This window comes from Oncorhynchus nerka, linkage group LG8, assembly GCF_034236695.1.
Source record: "Oncorhynchus nerka isolate Pitt River linkage group LG8, Oner_Uvic_2.0, whole genome shotgun sequence".
NCBI classification, from domain to species: Eukaryota; Metazoa; Chordata; class Actinopteri; order Salmoniformes; family Salmonidae; genus Oncorhynchus; species Oncorhynchus nerka.
Genome location: NC_088403.1, coordinates 2,091,637 through 2,108,568, shown reverse-complemented (window position 1 = coordinate 2,108,568; position 16,932 = coordinate 2,091,637). Strand labels below are relative to the sequence as shown.

The window sequence follows — 16,932 nt, the reverse complement described above, 5'->3', positions numbered from 1 at the left end:
GATCGTTCCTGGGTTGTTTCAGGTTAGGTAGGGGATCGTTCCTGGGTTGTTTCAGGTTAGGTAGGGGATCGTTCCTGAGTTGTTTCAGGTTAGGATCGTTCCTGGGTTGTTTCAGGTTAGGTAGGGGATCGTTCCTGGGTTGTTTCAGGTTAGGTACGGGATCGTTCCTGGGTTGTTTCAGGTTAGGTAGGGGATCGTTCCTGAGTTGTTTCAGGTTAGGTACGGGATCGTTCCTGAGTTGTTTCAGGTTAGGATCGTTCCTGGGTTGTTTCAGGTTAGGTAGGGGATCGTTCCTGGGTTGTTTCAGGTTAGGTAGGGGATCGTTCCTGGGTTGTTTCAGGTTAGGTACGGGATCGTTCCTGGGTTGTTTCAGGTTAGGTACGGGATCGTTCCTGGGTTGTTTCAGGTTAGGTAGGGGCTCGTTCCTGGGTTGTTTCAGGTTAGGTAGGGGATCGTTCCTGGGTTGTTTCAGGTTAGGTACGGGAATGTTCCAGAGTTGTTTCAGGTTAGGTAGGGGATCGATCCTGAGTTGTTTCAGGTTAGGATCGTTCCTGAGTTGTTTCAGGTTAGGTACGGGATCCAGCCTCCCTGCCAGCCTCCCTCCCTCCATCCCGCCTCCCTGCAGACATCTCTCCAGCCCCCACCTTCTCTACACCCCCCAACCTCCCAGGATAACTCCATCCAGCCAGACTGTCTGTGGTATCGATGTCTCATTGATTCCTCTCTTCTTAATTCTTATCTCACAATCAGCCTCTTTATCTTTTGCTGGGATACTCCATGTGTTCCAGGGGCTCCATCTCTCTGCCTGGCTACCACCTCATCTGATGGGCTACTCAATATTATCTATGGGCTCCATCTCTGCCTGGCTTAGGATTTCATCTGATGGGGCTACCAGCCAGACATCTGGGCTCATTGATTCCTCTCTTCTTAATTCTTATCTCACAATCAGCCTCTTTATCTTTTGCTGGGATACTCAATATTATCTAGGGGTCCATCTCTCTGCCTGGCTACCACCTCATCTGATGGGCTACCAATATTATCATCTGATGCCTGGCTACCACCTCATCTGATGGGCTACTCAATATTATCTAGGGGGTCCATCTCTCTCTGCCTGGCTACCACCTCATCTGATGGGCTACTCGATATTATCTAGTGGCTCCATCTCTCTCTGCCTGGCTACCTCATCTGATGGGCTCCATCTGGGCTCCTCTCTCTGCCTGGCTACCTCCTCATCTGATGGGCTACTCAATATTATCTATGGGCTCCATCTCTCTCTGCCTGGCTACCTCCTCATCTGATGGGCTACTCAATATTATCTATGGGCCTCATCTCTCTGCCTGGCTACCTCCTCACCTCTGGTTAAACACTATGTAGGAGAAAGGGTGTCATTTGGGACACATCACTGGAGAAGCAGCTAGCCTTTCTTTTAGCCACAGTAGAAGTGCTGGAGGTTGAGGGAGAGGCTTTGAGGGCCGGGGTGGCGGGAGTGTGAGGGAGGGGTGAGACAGACTGGTGCTTGTCTTGATGTTAGTTAGGAAGGATTCAGACCTGATTGGCTGAAAGAGAGGAAAGAGGCTCAGTAGAGAGTTGAAAGGGGCCTGAGAACCACGGATGAGATGAAAAACCTCCTCCACACGAACAGAGAGACCTGCTGCTCACTAGCTATTCACAGCCATGCTTATGGCAGCCTCCCTAACACCTTTTGTGCCAAGTACACACACACACACACACACACACACACACACACACACACACACACACATAAAAGACACAGCAGTGTCCATAGACACATACACATTTGTGTGTGTGTTCATATACACACAGCTTCCTTTTCATGTGCCGGTCCAGTAGATGAGTCTGTAATTGGTCCGTGGGGAGACAGGCAGGGTGAGGGAGGCACGAGGACGACGTCTCTCTGTTGTTCCTTCTACATGTGGACCACTCCCTCGGGAGGAGAGGAGGAGATAGGACGGAGGAGACGAGGAGAGAGGAGGAGACAGGCAGGGTGAGGGAGGCACGAGGACGACGTCTCTCTATTGTTCCTTCTACATGTGGACCACTCCCTCGGGAGGAGAGGAGGAGGAGAAGATAGGCCGGAGGAGACGAGGAGAGAGGAGGAGAGGTGGAGGAGAGACGGGAGGACAGGAGGAGGAGAGAGGTAAATAAGTAGAGAGAGAGAGGAGAGGTGGAGGAGAGACGGGAGGAGGACAGGAGAGGAGAGGTAAAGAAGTAGAGAGAGAGGTAGAAGAAGGTAGAGAGAGAGAGAGAGAGAGGTAGAGAAGTAGAGAGGTAAAGAGAGAGAGAGAGGAGAGGTAGAGAGAGAGAGAGAGAGAGAGAAGAGAGAGAGAGAAAGGAGACCTGAGTAAAGAAGAGAGAGAGAGGAGAGAGGTAAAGAAGTAGAGAGAGAGGAGAGAGAAGTAGAAGAAGTAGAGAGAGAGTAGAGAGAGAGAGGTAAAGAAGTAGAGAGAGGAGTAAAGAAGTAGAGAGAGAGAGAAGAGAGAGGTAGAAGAAGTAGAGAGGAGAGAGAAGAGCAGGAGAGAGAGGTAAAGAGAGAGAGAGAGAGAGGTAAAGAAGTAGAGAGAGAGAAAGTAAGTAGAGAAGAGAGAGAGAGAGAGAGAGGAGAGAGAAGTAGAGAGAGAGAGAGAGAGGTAAAGGGAGAGAGAGAGGAGAGAGAGAGAGAGGAGAGGAGAAGTAAAGAGAGAGAGAGAGAGAGAGAGAGAAGTAGAGAGAGAGAGAGAGAGAGGAGAGAAGAAGGAGAGAGGAGAGAGAGAGGTAGAAGAAGGAGAGAGAGAGAGAGGAGAGAGGTAAAGAAGGAGAGAGAGAGAGGAGAGAGGTAAAGAAGAGAGAGAGAGAGAGAGGAGAGAGGTAAAGAAGAGAGAGAGAGAGGAGAGAGGTAAAGAAGAGAGAGAGAGAGAGAGAGGTAAAGAAGAGAGAGAGAGAGGAGAGAGGAGAAGTAGAGAGAGAGAGAGAGAGGTAGAGAAGTAGAGAGTAGAGAGAGAGAGAGAGAGAGGTAGAGAAGTAGAGAGAGAGAGAGAGGTAAAGAAGTAGAGAGAGAGGAGGAGGTAAAGAAGTAGAGAGAGAGAGAGAGGTAAAGAAGTAGAGAGAGAGGAGAGAGGTAAAGAAGTAAAGAAGAGAGAGAGAGAGAGAGAGAGAGAGAGGTAAAGAAGTAGAGAGAGAGAGAGAGAGAGAGGAGAGAGGTAAAGAAGTAGAGAGAGAGAGTAAAGAAGTAGAGAGAGAGAGAGGTAAAGAAGTAGAGAGAGAGGAGGTAAAGAAGTAGAGAGAGAGAGGAGAGAGGTAAAGAAGAGAGAGAGAAGGTAGAGAGAGAGAAAGAAGTAGAGAGAGAGAGAGAGAGGTAAAGAGAGAGAGAGTAAAGAAGAGAGAGAAGTAAAGAGAGTAAAGAAGAGTAGAGAGAGAGGAGAGAGGTAAAGAAGAGAGAGAGGTAAAGAAGTAGAGAGAGAGAGGAGAAAGAGGAGAGAGAGAGTAGAGAGAGAGAGGTAAAGAAGTAGAGAGAGTAGAGAGTAAAGAAGAGAGAGAGAGAGGTAAAGAAGTAGAGAGAGAGGTAAAGAAGGAGAGAGAGAAGTAGAGAGAGAGAGGTAGAGAAGTAGAGAGAGAGAGAGAGGTAAAGAAGAGAGAGAGAGAGAGAGAGGTAAAGAAGTAGAGAGAGAGAGGAGAGGTAAAGAAGTAGAGAGAGAGAGTAAAGAAGTAGAGAGAGGTAAAGAAGTAGAGAGAGAGAGGAGAGAGGTAAAGAAGTAGAGAGAGAGAGAGAGAGGTAAAGAAGTAGAGAGAGAGAGAGAGGTAAAGAAGAGAGAGAGAGAGGAGGTAAAGAAGTAGAGAGAGGAGAGAGGTAAAGAAGTAGAGAGAGAGAGAGGTAGAGAAGTAGAGAGAAAGAAGTAGAGAGAGAGAGGTAAAGAAAAGAGAGTAAAGAAGAGAGAGAGAGGTAAAGAAGTAGAGAGAGAGAGAGAGAGGTAAAGAAGTAGAGAGAGAGAGGTAAAGAAGAAGAGAGAGAGAGAGGTAAAGAATTAGAGAAGTAGAGAGAGAGAGAGAGGTAAAGAAGTAGAGAGAGAGAGAGGTAAAGAAGTAAAGAAGTAGAGAAGAGAGAGAGAGGTAAAGAAGTAGAGAGAGAGGAAAAGAAGTAGAGAGAGAGAGAGGTAAAGAAGTAGAGAGAGAGAGAGAGAGGTAAAGAAGTAGAGAGAGAGGTAAAGAAGTAGAGAGAGAGAGAGGTAAAGAAGTAGAGAGAGAGAGGTAAAGAAGTAGAGAGAGAGGTAAAGAAGTAGAGAGAGAGAGGTAAAGAAGTAGAGAGAGAGAGGTAAAGAAGTAGAGAGAGAGAGGTAAAGAAGTAGAGAGAGAGAGGTAAAGAAGTAGAGAGAGAGAGGTAAAGAAGTAGAGAGAGAGAGAGAGAGAGGTAAAGAAGTAGAGAGAGAGAGGTAAAGAAGTAGAGAGAGAGAGGTAAAGAAGTAGAGAGAGAGAGGTAAAAAGAAGAGAGAGAGAGAGGTAAAGAAGAGAGAGAGAGAGAGGTAAAGAAGTAGAGAGAGAGGTAAAGAAGAGAGAGAGAGGAGAGAGGTAAAGAAAGAGAGAGAGAGAGAGGTAAAGAAGTAGAGAGAGAGAGTAAGAGAAGTAGAGAGAGAGAGGTAAAGAAGTAGAGAGAGAGAGGTAAAGAAGTAGAGAGAGAGAGGTAAAGAAGTAGAGAGAGAGAGGTAAAGAAGTAGAGAGAGAGAGGTAAAGAAGTAGAGAGAGAGGTAAAGAAGTAGAGAGAGAGAGGTAAAGAAGTAGAGAGAGAGAGGTAAAGAAGTAGAGAGAGAGGTAAAGGTAAAGAAGTAGAGAGAGAGAGGTAAAGAAGTAGAGAGAGGTAAAGAAGTAGAGAGGTAAGAGAAGGTAAAGAAGTAGAGAGAGAGAGGTAAAGAAGTAGAGAGAGAGAGGTAAAGAAGTAGAGAGAGAGAGGTAAAGAAGTAGAGAGAGAGGTAAAGAAGTAGAGAGAGAGAGGGGTAAAGAAGAGAGAGAGAGAGGTAAAAGAAGTAGAGAGAGAGGTAAAGAAAGAGAGAGAGAGGAGAAAAGAAGTAGAGAGAGAGAGGTAAAGAAGTAGAGAGAGAGAGGTAAAGAAGTAGAGAGAGAGAGGTAAAGAAGTAGAGAGAGAGAGGTAAAGAAGTAGAGAGAGAGAGGTAAAGAAAGAGAGAGTAAAGAGAGAGAGAGGTAAAGAAGTAGAGAGAGAGAAAGAAAGAGTAGAGAGAGAGAGAGAGAGAAAAGAAGTAGAGAGAGAGAGAGAGAGAGAGGTAAAGAAGTAGAGAGAGAGGTAAAGAAGTAGAGAGAGAGAGGTAAAGAAGTAGAGAGAGAGAGGTAAAGAAGTAGAGAGAGAGGTAAAGAAGTAGAGAGAGAGAGAGAGAGAAAAGAAGTAGAGAGAAGAGAGAGAGAAAAGAAGTAGAGAGAGAGAGAGAGAGAAGAAGTAAGAGTAGAGAGAGAGAGGTAAAGAAGTAGAGAGAGGAGAGAGGTAAAGAAGTAGAGAGAGAGAGAGGAAAGAAGTAGAGAGAGAGAGAGAGAGGTAAAGAAGTAGAGAGAGAGAGAGAGAGAGGTAAAGAAGAGAGAGAGAGAGAGAGGTAAAGAAGTAGAGAGAGAGAGAGAGGTAAAGAAGAGAGAGAGAGAGGAGAAGAGAAAGAAGTAGAGAGAGAGAGGTAAAGAAGTAGAGAGAGAGAGGTAAAGAAGAGAGGAGAGAGGTAAAGAGAGAGAGAGAGAGAGAGGTAAAGAAGTAGAGAGAGAGAGAGAGGTAAAGTAAGAGAGAGAGAGGAGAGAGGTAAAAGAAGAGAGAGAGAGAGAGAGGTAGAGAAAGAGAGTAAAGAGAGAGAGAGAGAGAGGTAAAGAGTAGAGTAGAGAGAGAGAGGTAAAGAAGAGAGAGAGAGAGAGAGAGGTAAAGAAGTAGAGAGAGAGGAGAGAGGTAAAAGAAGAGAGAGAGAGAGAGGTAAAGAGGTAAAGAAGTAGAGAGAGAGAGAGAGAGAGGTAAAGAAGTAGAGAGAGAGGAGAGAGGTAAAGAAGTAGAGAGAGAGAGAGAGAGAGAGGTAAAGAAGTAGAGAGAGAGGAGAGAGGTAAAGAAGTAGAGAGAGAGAGAGAGAGGTAAAGAAGTAGAGAGAGAGGAGAGAGGTAAAGAAGTAGAGAGAGAGAGAGAGGTAAAGAAGAGAGAGAGAGAGAGAGAGAGGTAAAGAAGTAGAGAGGTAAAGAGTAGAGAGAGAGGTAAAGAAGTAGAGGTAAAGAAGTAGAGAGAGAGAGGAGAGAGGTAAAGAAGTAGAGAGAGAGAGAGGAGAGAGGTAAAGAAGTAGAGAGAGAGGAGAGAGGTAAAGAAGTAGAGAGAGAGGAGAGAGGTAAAGAAGTAGAGAGAGAGGAGAGAGGTAAAGAAGTAGAGAGAGAGGAGAGAGGTAGAGAAGTAGAGAGAGAGAGAGGAGAGAGGTGAAGAAGTAGAGAGAGAATAGTAGAGAAAGAGACAGGTACACAAACAAGTGTGCGGTTAAAATAGGAATGATCTTCTTCCCACAGAGCCGTGGGGTGAGACAGGGATGCAGTTTGAGCATCACTCTCTTCAACATACATATCAACGAACTGGTGAGGGACAGTCTAGAACAGTCTGCAGCACCCGGCCTCACCCTACTAGAAGTAAAATGTCTACTGTTTGCCGATGATCTGGTGCTTTCGTCCCCAACCAAGGAGGGCCTACAACAGCACCTAGATCAGACCTGGGCCCACAGACCTGGGCCCTGACAGACCTGTGCCCTGACAGACCTGTGCCCTGACAGACCTGTGCCCTGACAGACCTGTGCCCTGACAGACCTGTGCCCTGACAGGCCTGGGCCCTGACAGTAAATCTCAGTAAGACCAAAATAATGGTGATCCAAAGAAAGTCCAGTTTCCAGGACCACAAATACAAATTCCATCTAGACACCATTGTCCTAGAGCACACACAACTATGCATATCTTGGCCTAAACATCAGCGCCACAGGTAACTTCCACAAAGCTGTGAACCATCTGAGAGACAAGGCAAGAAGGGCCTTCCAGGCCATCAAAAGGAACATCACATTCAACATACCAATTAGGATTTGGCTAAAAATACTTGAATCAGTCATAGAGCCCATTGCCCTTTATGGTTGTGAGGTCTGGGGTCCGCTCACCAACCAAGACTTCACAAAATGGGACAAACACCCAATTGAGACTCTGCTAAAATATCCTCAGTGTACAACGTAGAACACCAAATAATGCATGCAGAGCAGAATTAGGTCGATACCCACTAATTATCAAAATCCAGAAAGGAGCCGTTAAATTCTACAACCACCTAAAAGGAAGCGATTCCCAAACCTTCCATAACAAAGCCATCACCTACAGAGAGATGAACCTGGCAGAATACCTGACCACTGTGACTGACCCAAAATTAAGGAAAGCTTTGACTATGTACAGACTCAGTGGGCATAGCCTTGCTATTGAGAAAGGCCGCCGTAGGCAGACATGGCTCTCAAGAGAAGACAGGCTATGTGCTCACTGCCCAAAAAATGAGTTGGAAACTGAGATGCACTTCCTAACCTCCTGCCATTTTTCCTATTTTGTTGCCTTACAACATAGACTTAAAATATATTTTTGGGGGGGTTTGTATCATTTGATTTACACAACATGCCTACCACTTTGAAGATGAAACATATTTTTTTTATTGTGAATCAAACAAGAAATATGACCAAAAAAATAGAAAACTTGAGCATAACTATTCCCCCCCCCCCCCCTCCCCCAAAGTCAATACTTTGTAGAGCCACCTTTTGCAGCAATTACAGCTGCAAGTCTCTTGGGGAATGTCTCCATAAGCTTGGCACATCTAGCCACTGGGATTTTTGCCCATTCTTCAAGGCAAAACTGCTCCAGCTCCTTCAAGTTGAATGGGTTCTGCTTGTGTACAGCAATCTTTAAGTCATACCACAGATTCTCAATTGGATTGAGGTCTGGGCTTTGACTAGGCCATTCCAAGACATTTAGATGTTTCCCCTTAAACTCGAGTGTAGCTTTAGCAGTATGCTTAGGGTCATTGTCCTGCTGGAAGGTGAACCTCCGTCCCAGTCTCAAATCTCTGGAAGACTGAAACAAGTTTCCCTCAATAATTTCCCTGTATTTAGCACCATCCATCATTCATTCAATTCTGACTAGTTTCTCAGTCCCTACCGATGAAAAACATCCCCACAGCATGATGCTGCCACCACCATGCTTCACTGTGGGGATGGTGTTCTCGGGGTGATGAAACGCGTTGGGTTTGCGCCAGACATAGCATTTTCCTTGATGCCCAAAAAGCTAATTTTAGACTCATCTGACCAGAGTACCTTCTTCCATATGTTTGGGGAGTCTCCCACATGCCTTTTGTACGAACAGCAAATGGTGTTTGCTTGTTTTTTTTCTTTAAGAAATTGAATTTTTCTGGCCACTCTTCCGAAAATCCCAGCGCCGTGGAGTGTACGGCTTAAAGTGGTGCTATGAACAGATACGCCAATCTCCACTGTGGAGCATTGCAGCTTCTTCAGGATTATCTTTGGTCTCTTTGTTGCCTCTCTGATTAATGCCCTCATTGCCTGGTCTGTGAGTTTTGGTGGGCGGCCCTCTCTTGGCAGGTTTCTTGTGGTGCCATATTCTTTAATTGTTTTAATAATGGATTTAACGGAGCTCCGTGGGATTTTCAAAGTTTCAGATATTTTTTTTATAACCCAACCCTGATCTGTACTTCTCCACAACCTTGTCCCTGACCTCTTTGGTCTTCATGGTGCCACTTGCTTGGTGGTGCCCCTTGATTAGTGGTGTTGTAGACTCTGGGGCCATTCAGAACAGGTGTGTATATATACTGAGATCATGTGACACTTAAATCAAGTCCACCTGTTTGCAGTCTAATTAATTATGTGACTTCTGAAGGTAATTGGTTGCACCAGATCTTATTTAGGGGCTTCATAGCAAAGGGGGTGAATACATACTGTATGTACACACCACTTTTCCAGTTAGAGTTATTTCACTTTACCAATTTGGAGTATTTTGTGTTGTTTATGTCCATTAGATGAAATCCAAATAAAAATACATTTAAATTACAGGTTGTAATGCAACAAAATAGGAAAAATGCCAAGGGGGGTGAATACTTTTGCAAGACCCTGTATATTTACAAACACAAACAAAGCCCCAGGACAGCGACACAAATAGATCAAAACAAACCATGAGAAAAATATATATATATATAATTATCTAGAAAATGCAAATCTATGTGAGACCATCCTACTCTCACCAAATGAGAACCGTCAACACGGCTGGCTAGCTATCTTCCTGACTGAACAACAGTAGAAGACGGGACGATCAGACGACCACACAAGCTTCCTGCTGAAAGGCCAACAACCTTTCCTAAGGAAGGCTGGTTCCGACAGATCAACGCCGAACAAAAGAGTTCGCACGTAAATACAGTCATGATTTCTTATTCCAAAACGGCCGGCAGTTCGTGTGAAAACTAACTCATGTGAGAATAGTTCTGAACTGTATCAACGATAAGTCTCTCCCCCTCTCCATGTCGATGTGTACAAGCCGACATATTTTGTCAATCCACTAGGGACCTCTGTCCCATGTAAAGGGTGTATGTTTATTCTGTGTTATTATTTAGTTAGCTAGTAAATAATTAAACCAATGTGTGTAGTACTGAATCATAAGGCTGGGGTTTCTGCAGATCCAAGGTTACGACTGGTCAGGATGATATGAGGTAACAATTAATAAGATGACTGTTTATCGAGGAAATATATATATATCTTCTTAGAGTTTAATTCTGGAGATGGTGGTTCCCCACGGAAAAGTTACAACCTCTTCCGTGGTGCCCCCAAATCCTAATGATGTCATTGTTATATGATTAATTCTAAAAAGGGTAACCATTACACATAGTTAGTTGATTACATAAATAACAGTCATCAGATTAATGAAAGTAAAGTGAGAGGGGCAGAGAGTGAGAGGGGCAGAGAGTGAGAGGGGCAGAGAGTGAGAGGGGCAGAGAGTGAGAGGGGCAGAGAGAGAGGGGCAGAGGTGGAGAGGTAGAGGGTGAGAGGGGCAGAGGGTGAGAGGGGCAGAGGGTGAGAGGGGCAGAGGGTGAGAGGGGCAGAGAGTGAGAGGGGCAGAGAGTGAGAGGGGCAGAGAGTGAGAGGGGCAGAGAGTGAGAGGGGCAGAGGGTGAGAGGGGTGAGAGGCAGAGGGTGAGAGGGGTAGAGGGTGAGAGGGGTAGAGGGGTAGAGAGTGAGAGGGGTAGAGGGTGAGAGGGGCAGAGAGTGAGAGGGGCAGAGAGTGAGAGGGGCAGAGGGTGAGAGGGGCAGAGGGTGAGAGGGGCAGAGGGTGAGAGGGGCAGAGAGTGAGAGGGGCAGAGAGTGAGAGGGGCAGAGAGTGAGAGGGGCAGAGAGGGGCAGAGGGTGAGAGGGGCAGAGGGTGAGAGGGGCAGAGGGTGAGAGGGGCAGAGGGTGAGAGGGGCAGAGGGTGAGAGGGGCAGAGGGTGAGAGGGGCAGAGGGTGAGAGGGGCAGAGGGTGAGAGGGGCAGAGGGTGAGAGGGGCAGAGGGTGAGAGGGGCAGAGGGTGAGAGGGGCAGAGGGTGAGAGGGGCAGAGAGTGAGAGAGGGTGAGAGGGGCAGAGGGTGAGAGGGGCAGAGAGTGAGAGGGGCAGAGAGTGAGAGGGGCAGAGGGTGAGAGGGGCAGAGGGTGAGAGGGGCAGAGGGTGAGAGGGGCAGAGGGTGAGAGGGGCAGAGAGTGAGGCAGAGGTGAGAGGGGCAGAGGGTGAGAGGGGCAGAGGGTGAGAGGGGCAGAGGCAGAGAGAGGGGCAGAGGGCAGAGAGAGGGGCAGAGGTGAGAGGGGCAGAGGTGAGAGGGGCAGAGAGTGAGAGGGGCAGAGAGTGAGAGGGGCAGAGAGTGAGAGGGGCAGAGAGTGAGAGGGGCAGAGAGTGAGAGGGGCAGAGAGAGGGGTGAGAGGGGCAGAGGGTGAGAGGGGCAGAGAGGTGAGAGGGGCAGGGTGAGAGGGGCAGAGAGAGGGGCAGAGAGAGGGGAGAGAGTGAGAGGGGCAGAGGGTGAGAGGGGCAGAGAGTGAGAGGGGCAGAGAGTGAGAGGGGCAGAGAGTGAGAGGGCAGAGAGGGGAGAGAGGGGGAGAGGGTAGAGGGTGAGAGGGGGCAGAGGGTGAGAGGGGCAGAGGGTGAGAGGGGCAGAGGGTGAGAGGGGCAGAGGGTGAGAGGGGCAGAGAGTGAGAGGGGCAGAGGGTGAGAGGGGCAGAGAGTGAGAGGGGCAGAGAGTGAGAGGGGCAGAGAGTGAGAGGGGCAGAGAGTGAGAGGGGCAGAGAGTGAGAGGGGCAGAGGGGCAGAGAGTGAGAGGGGCAGAGAGTGAGAGGGCAGAGAGTGAGAGGGGCAGAGGGTGAGAGGGGCAGAGAGTGAGAGGGGCAGAGAGTGAGAGGGGCAGAGGGTGAGAGGGGCAGAGGGTGAGAGGGGTAGAGGGTGAGAGGGGGGGTGAGAGAGGGTGAGAGGGGTAGAGGGTGAGAGGGGTAGGGCAGAGGGTGAGAGGGGAGAGGGGAGAGGGTGAGAGGGCAGAGGGTGAGGGGCAGAGGGTGAGAGGGGCAGAGAGTGAGAGGGGCAGAGAGTGAGAGGGGCAGAGGTGAGAGGGGGCAGAGGGTGAGGGGCAGAGTGTGAGAGGGGCAGAGAGTGAGAGGGGCAGAGAGTGAGAGGGGCAGAGAGTGAGAGGGGCAGAGAGTGAGAGGGGCAGAGGGTGAGAGGGGCAGAGGGTGAGAGGGGCAGAGGGTGAGAGGGGCAGAGGGTGAGAGGGGCAGAGGGTGAGAGGGGCAGAGGGTGAGGGGCAGAGGGGCAGAGAGGGGTGAGAGGGGCAGAGGGTGAGAGGGGCAGAGGTGAGAGGGGCAGAGGGGCAGGGTGAGAGGGGCAGAGAGTGAGAGGGGCAGAGAGTGAGAGGGGCAGAGAGTGAGAGGGGCAGAGAGTGAGAGGGGCAGAGAGTGAGAGGGGCAGAGAGTGAGAGGGGCAGAGAGTGAGAGGGGCAGAGAGTGAGAGAGGGGCAGAGAGAGGGGCAGAGGGGCAGAGAGTGAGAGAGGTGAGAGGGGCAGAGGGTGAGAGGGGCAGAGGGTGAGAGGGGCAGAGGGTGAGAGGGGCAGAGGGTGAGAGGGGCAGAGGGTGAGAGGTGAGAGGGGCAGAGGGTGAGAGGTGAGAGGTGAGCAGAGGTGAGAGGGGCAGAGAGAGAGGGGGGTGAGAGGGGAGAGGGGTAGAGGGTGAGAGGGGTAGAGGGTGAGAGGGGTAGAGGGTGAGAGGGGTAGAGGGTGAGAGGGGCAGAGGGGGGTGAGAGGGGCAGAGAGTGAGAGGGGTAGAGAGTGAGAGGGGCAGAGGGTGAGAGGGGCAGAGAGTGAGAGGGGCAGAGAGTGAGAGGGCAGAGAGAGAGGGGCAGAGAGTGAGAGGGGCAGAGGGTGAGAGGGGCAGAGGGTGAGGCAGGGGCAGAGGGTGAGAGGGGCAGAGAGTGAGAGGGGTAGAGAGTGAGAGGGGCAGAGAGTGAGAGGGGCAGAGGGTGAGAGGGGCAGAGAGGTGAGAGGGGCAGAGAGTGAGAGGGGCAGAGGGTGAGAGGGGCAGAGAGTGAGAGGGGCAGAGGGTGAGAGGGGCAGAGGTGAGAGGGGCAGAGGGGCAGAGAGCAGAGAGGGGCAGAGAGTGAGAGGGGCAGAGAGTGAGAGAGGGGCAGAGGGGCAGAGGTGAGAGGGGCAGAGGGAGAGGGGCAGAGGGTGAGAGGGGCAGAGTGAGAGGGGCAGAGAGTGAGAGGGCAGAGAGTGAGAGGGCAGAGAGTGAGAGCAGGGTGAGAGCAGAGGGTGAGAGGGGCAGAGAGTGAGAGGGGCAGAGGGTGCAGAGAGTGAGAGGGGCAGAGAGTGAGAGGGCAGAGGGTGAGAGGGGCAGAGGGTGAGAGGGGCAGAGGGTGAGAGGGGCAGAGAGTGAGAGGGGCAGAGAGTGAGAGGGGCAGAGGGTGAGAGGGGCAGAGGGTGAGAGGGGCAGAGAGTGAGAGGGGCAGAGGTGAGAGGGGCAGAGGGTGAGAGGGGCAGAGGGTGAGAGGGGCAGAGGGTGAGAGGGGGGGTAGAGAGTGAGAGGGGTAGAGAGTGAGAGGCAGAGGGTGAGAGGGGTAGAAGAGAGGGGTAGAGAGTGAGAGGGGCAGAGAGAGAGGGGCAGAGGTGAGAGGGGGCAGAGAGTGAGAGGGGCAGAGAGAGAGGGTGAGAGGGTAGAGGGTGAGAGGGGCAGAGGTGAGAGGGGCAGAGGGTGAGAGGGGCAGAGGGTGAGGAGGGGCAGAGGGGAGGGGAGGGGCAGAGGGGCAGGGTGAGAGGGGCAGAGGGGTGAGAGGGGCAGAGAGGAGGTGAGGGGCAGAGAGTGAGAGAGGGTGAGAGGGGCAGAGGGTGAGAGGGGAGAGGGTGAGAGGGGCAGAGGTGAGAGGGGCAGAGGGTGAGAGCAGGGTGAGAGAGGGGCAGAGGGTGAGAGGGGCAGAGGGTGAGAGGGGCAGAGGGTGAGAGGGGCAGGTGAGAGGGGCAGAGGTGAGAGGGGCAGAGGGTGAGAGAGAGGGTGAGAGGGTGAGAGGGGTGAGAGGGTGAGAGGGGGTAGAGGGTGAGAGGGGTAGACAGTGAGAGGGGTAGAGAGTGAGAGGGGTAGAGAGTGAGAGGGGTAGAGAGTGAGAGGGGTAGAGAGTGAGAGGGGTAGAGAGTGAGAGGGGTAGACAGTGAGAGGGGTAGAGAGTGAGAGGGGCAGAAACAGAACCAACCTGGAGCTTCCACCTTGGTCTTTCTCCCCTTCAGCAGTCTCTGCACCCGCCGCAGCTGCAGGTGGTTGTCGTGGCTGCGGGCGTTGTCCTGGATACGCTGGGATACCTCAGAGATCAGCTTCACCGACCCTAAAGCATCACGGGTAGACAGATAAGGGTTAGCTGCCAGAATGGATTACTGAAACACCCCGGAAGTAGCTACAGGGACTTCAGGAAGTAGTCATACCCCATGACCTATTCCATATTGTGTTGTGTTAAAGCCTGAATTCAATATAGATAGTAGTGCCACCCATCTACACACAATACCCCATGAAGACAAAGTCTTTTTTTTTGTGTGTTGCAAATGAAATACAGAAATATAATTTACAAAAGTATTCACACTCCTCAATACTTTGTAGAAGTAACTTTGGCAAAGATTACAGCTGTGTCTTATTCTGGGTAAATCACACCTGAATTCAGTCACACCTGGATTGCCTATAATTATTATTATTTTATTATTCTTCAAGCTCTGTCAAATCGGTTGTTGATCATTGCTAGACAACCATTTCAGGTTTTACCATAGATTTTGAAGTCGAGTTAAGTTAAAACTGTAACTCGGCCACTCATGGACAATCACCGTCTTCTACTCCATTTGGCCTTGTGTTTAAGTTATTGTCCTGCTGAAAGGTGACTTCATCTCCCAGTGTTGGTGGAAAGCAGACTGAACCAGGTTATTGTCCTGCTGAAAGGTGACTTCATCTCCCAGTGTCTGGTGGAAAGCAGACTGAACCAGGTTATTGTCCTGCTGAAAGGTGACTTCATCTCCCAGTGTCTGGTGGAAAGCAGACTGAACCAGGTTATTGTCCTGCTGAAAGGTGACTTCATCTCCCAGTGTCTGGTGGAAAGCAGACTGAACCAGGTTATTGTCCTGCTGAAAGGTGACTTCATCTCCCAGTGTCTGGTGGAAAGCAGACTGAACCAGGTTATTGTCCTGCTGACTTCATCTCCCAGTGTCTGGTGGAAAGCAGACTGACCAGGTTATTGTCCTGCTGAAAGGTGACTTCATCTCCCAGTGTCTGGTGGAAAGCAGACTGAACCAGGTTATTGTCCTGCTGAAAGGTGACTTCATCTCCCAGTGTCTGGTGGAAAGCAGACTGAACCAGGTTATTGTCCTGCTGAAAGGTGTGACTTCATCTCCCAGTGTCTGGTGGAAAGCAGACTGAACCAGGTTATTGTCCTGCTGAAAGGTGACTTCATCTCCCAGTGTCTGGTGGAAAGCAGACTGAACCAGGTTATTGTCCTGCTGAAAGGTGACTTCATCTCCCAGTGTCTGGTGGAAAGCAGACTGAACCAGGTTATTGTCCTGCTGAAAGGTGATTCATCTCCCAGTGGAAAGCAGACTGAACCAGGTTATTGTCCTGCTGAAAGGTGACTTCATCTCCCAGTGTCTGGTGGAAAGCAGACTGAACCAGGTTATTGTCCTGCTGAAAGGTGACTTCATCTCCCAGTGTCTGGTGGAAAGCAGACTGAACCAGGTTATTGTCCTGCTGAAAGGTGACTTCATCTCCCAGTGTCTGGTGGAAAGCAGACTGAACCAGGTTATTGTCCTGCTGAAAGGTGACTTCATCTCCCAGTGTCTGGTGGAAAGCAGACTGAACCAGGTTATTGTCCTGCTGAAAGGTGACTTCATCTCCCAGTGTCTGGTGGAAACTGAACCAGACTGAACCAGGTTATTGTCCTGCTGAAAGGTGACTTCATCTCCCAGTGTCTGGTGGAAAGCAGACTGAACCAGGTTATTGTCCCTGCTGAAAGGTGACTTCATCTCCCAGTGTCTGGTGGAAAGCAGACTGAACCAGGTTATTGTCCTGCTGAAAGGTGACTTCATCTCCCAGTGTCTGGTGGAAAGCAGACTGACCCAGGTTATTGTCCTGCTGAAAGGTGACTTCATATCCCAGTGTCTGGTGGAAAGCAGGCTGAACCAGGTTTTCCTCTAAGGTTTTGACAGTGCTTAGCTCTACACAGTTTATTTTGTTTATCAGGAAAAACTCTCCATTCCTTAACAATTACAACGCTTGAAAATATGGAGTGGTACTCAATGATGTGATGCACATGATTTGCCCCCAAACATAACATCTTGTCTGGGGTCCATCTACCTATTCATCCTGTCTGGGTCATTTTCCCTATTCATCCTGTCTGGGTCCGGCTCCCTATTCACCCTGTCTGGGTCCGTCTCCCTATTCATCCTGCCTGGGTCCAGCTACCTATTCATGCCTGGGTTCAGCTACCTATTCAGCTACCTATTCATCCTGTCTGGGTCCAGCGACCTATTCATCCTGTCTGGGTCCAGCGACCTATTCATCCTGTCTGGGTCCGTCTCCTATTCATCCTGCCTGGGTCCAGCTACCTATTCATCCTGTCTGGGTCCAGCTACCTGTTCATCCTGTCTGGGTCCTTTTCCCTGTTCATCCTTTCTGGGTTCGGCTACCTATTCATCCTGTCTGGGTCCGGCTACCTATTCATCCTATCTGGGTCCGGCTACCTATTCATCCTATCTGGGTCCGGCTACCTATTCATCCTATCTGGGTCCGGCTACCTATTCATCCTGTCTGGGACCTTTACCCTGTTCATCCTGTCCTTTACCTGTTCATCTGGGTCCTTTACCCTGTTCATCCTGTCTGGGGTTTACCTATTCATCCTGTCTGGGTCCTTTATCCTATTCATCCTGTCTGGGTCCGTTTACCTATTCATCCTGTCTGGGGTCCGGCTCCTACCTATTCATCCTGTCTGGGTCCGACTCCCTGTTCATCCTGTCTGGGGTCCGTCTACCTATTCATCCTGTCTGGGGTCCGTCTACCTATTCATCCTGTCTGGGTCCTTTACCCTGTTCATCCTGTCTGGGTCCTTTACCCTGTTCATCCTGTCTGGGTCCTTTACCCTATTCATCCTGTCTGGGTTCACCTATTCATCCTGTCTGGGTCCTTTACCCTGTTCATCCTGTCTGGGTCCTTTACCTGTTCATCCTGTCTGGGTCCTTTACCCTGTCTGGGTCCTTTCCTTTACCCTGTCTGGGTCCTTTACCCTGTCTGGGTCCTTTACCCTGTCTGGGTCCTTTACCCTGTCTGGGTCCTTTACCCTGTCTGGGTCCTTTACCCTGTTCATCCTGTCTGGGTCCGGCTACCT

At 50.0% G+C, this 16,932-nt stretch overlaps 1 protein-coding gene across 1 annotated transcript in view; it reads right to left on the bottom strand.

Annotated features, from left to right (window-relative positions):
- Positions 1-16,932, bottom strand: part of arhgef39 (Rho guanine nucleotide exchange factor (GEF) 39) — a 77,948-nt gene that overhangs the window by 32,291 nt on the left and 28,725 nt on the right. Inside the window, exon 4 of the mRNA XM_065022064.1 lies at positions 13,774-13,902. Within this exon, the coding sequence (XP_064878136.1) occupies positions 13,774-13,902 (129 nt within the window). The remainder of the gene's footprint in view (positions 1-13,773; positions 13,903-16,932) is intronic.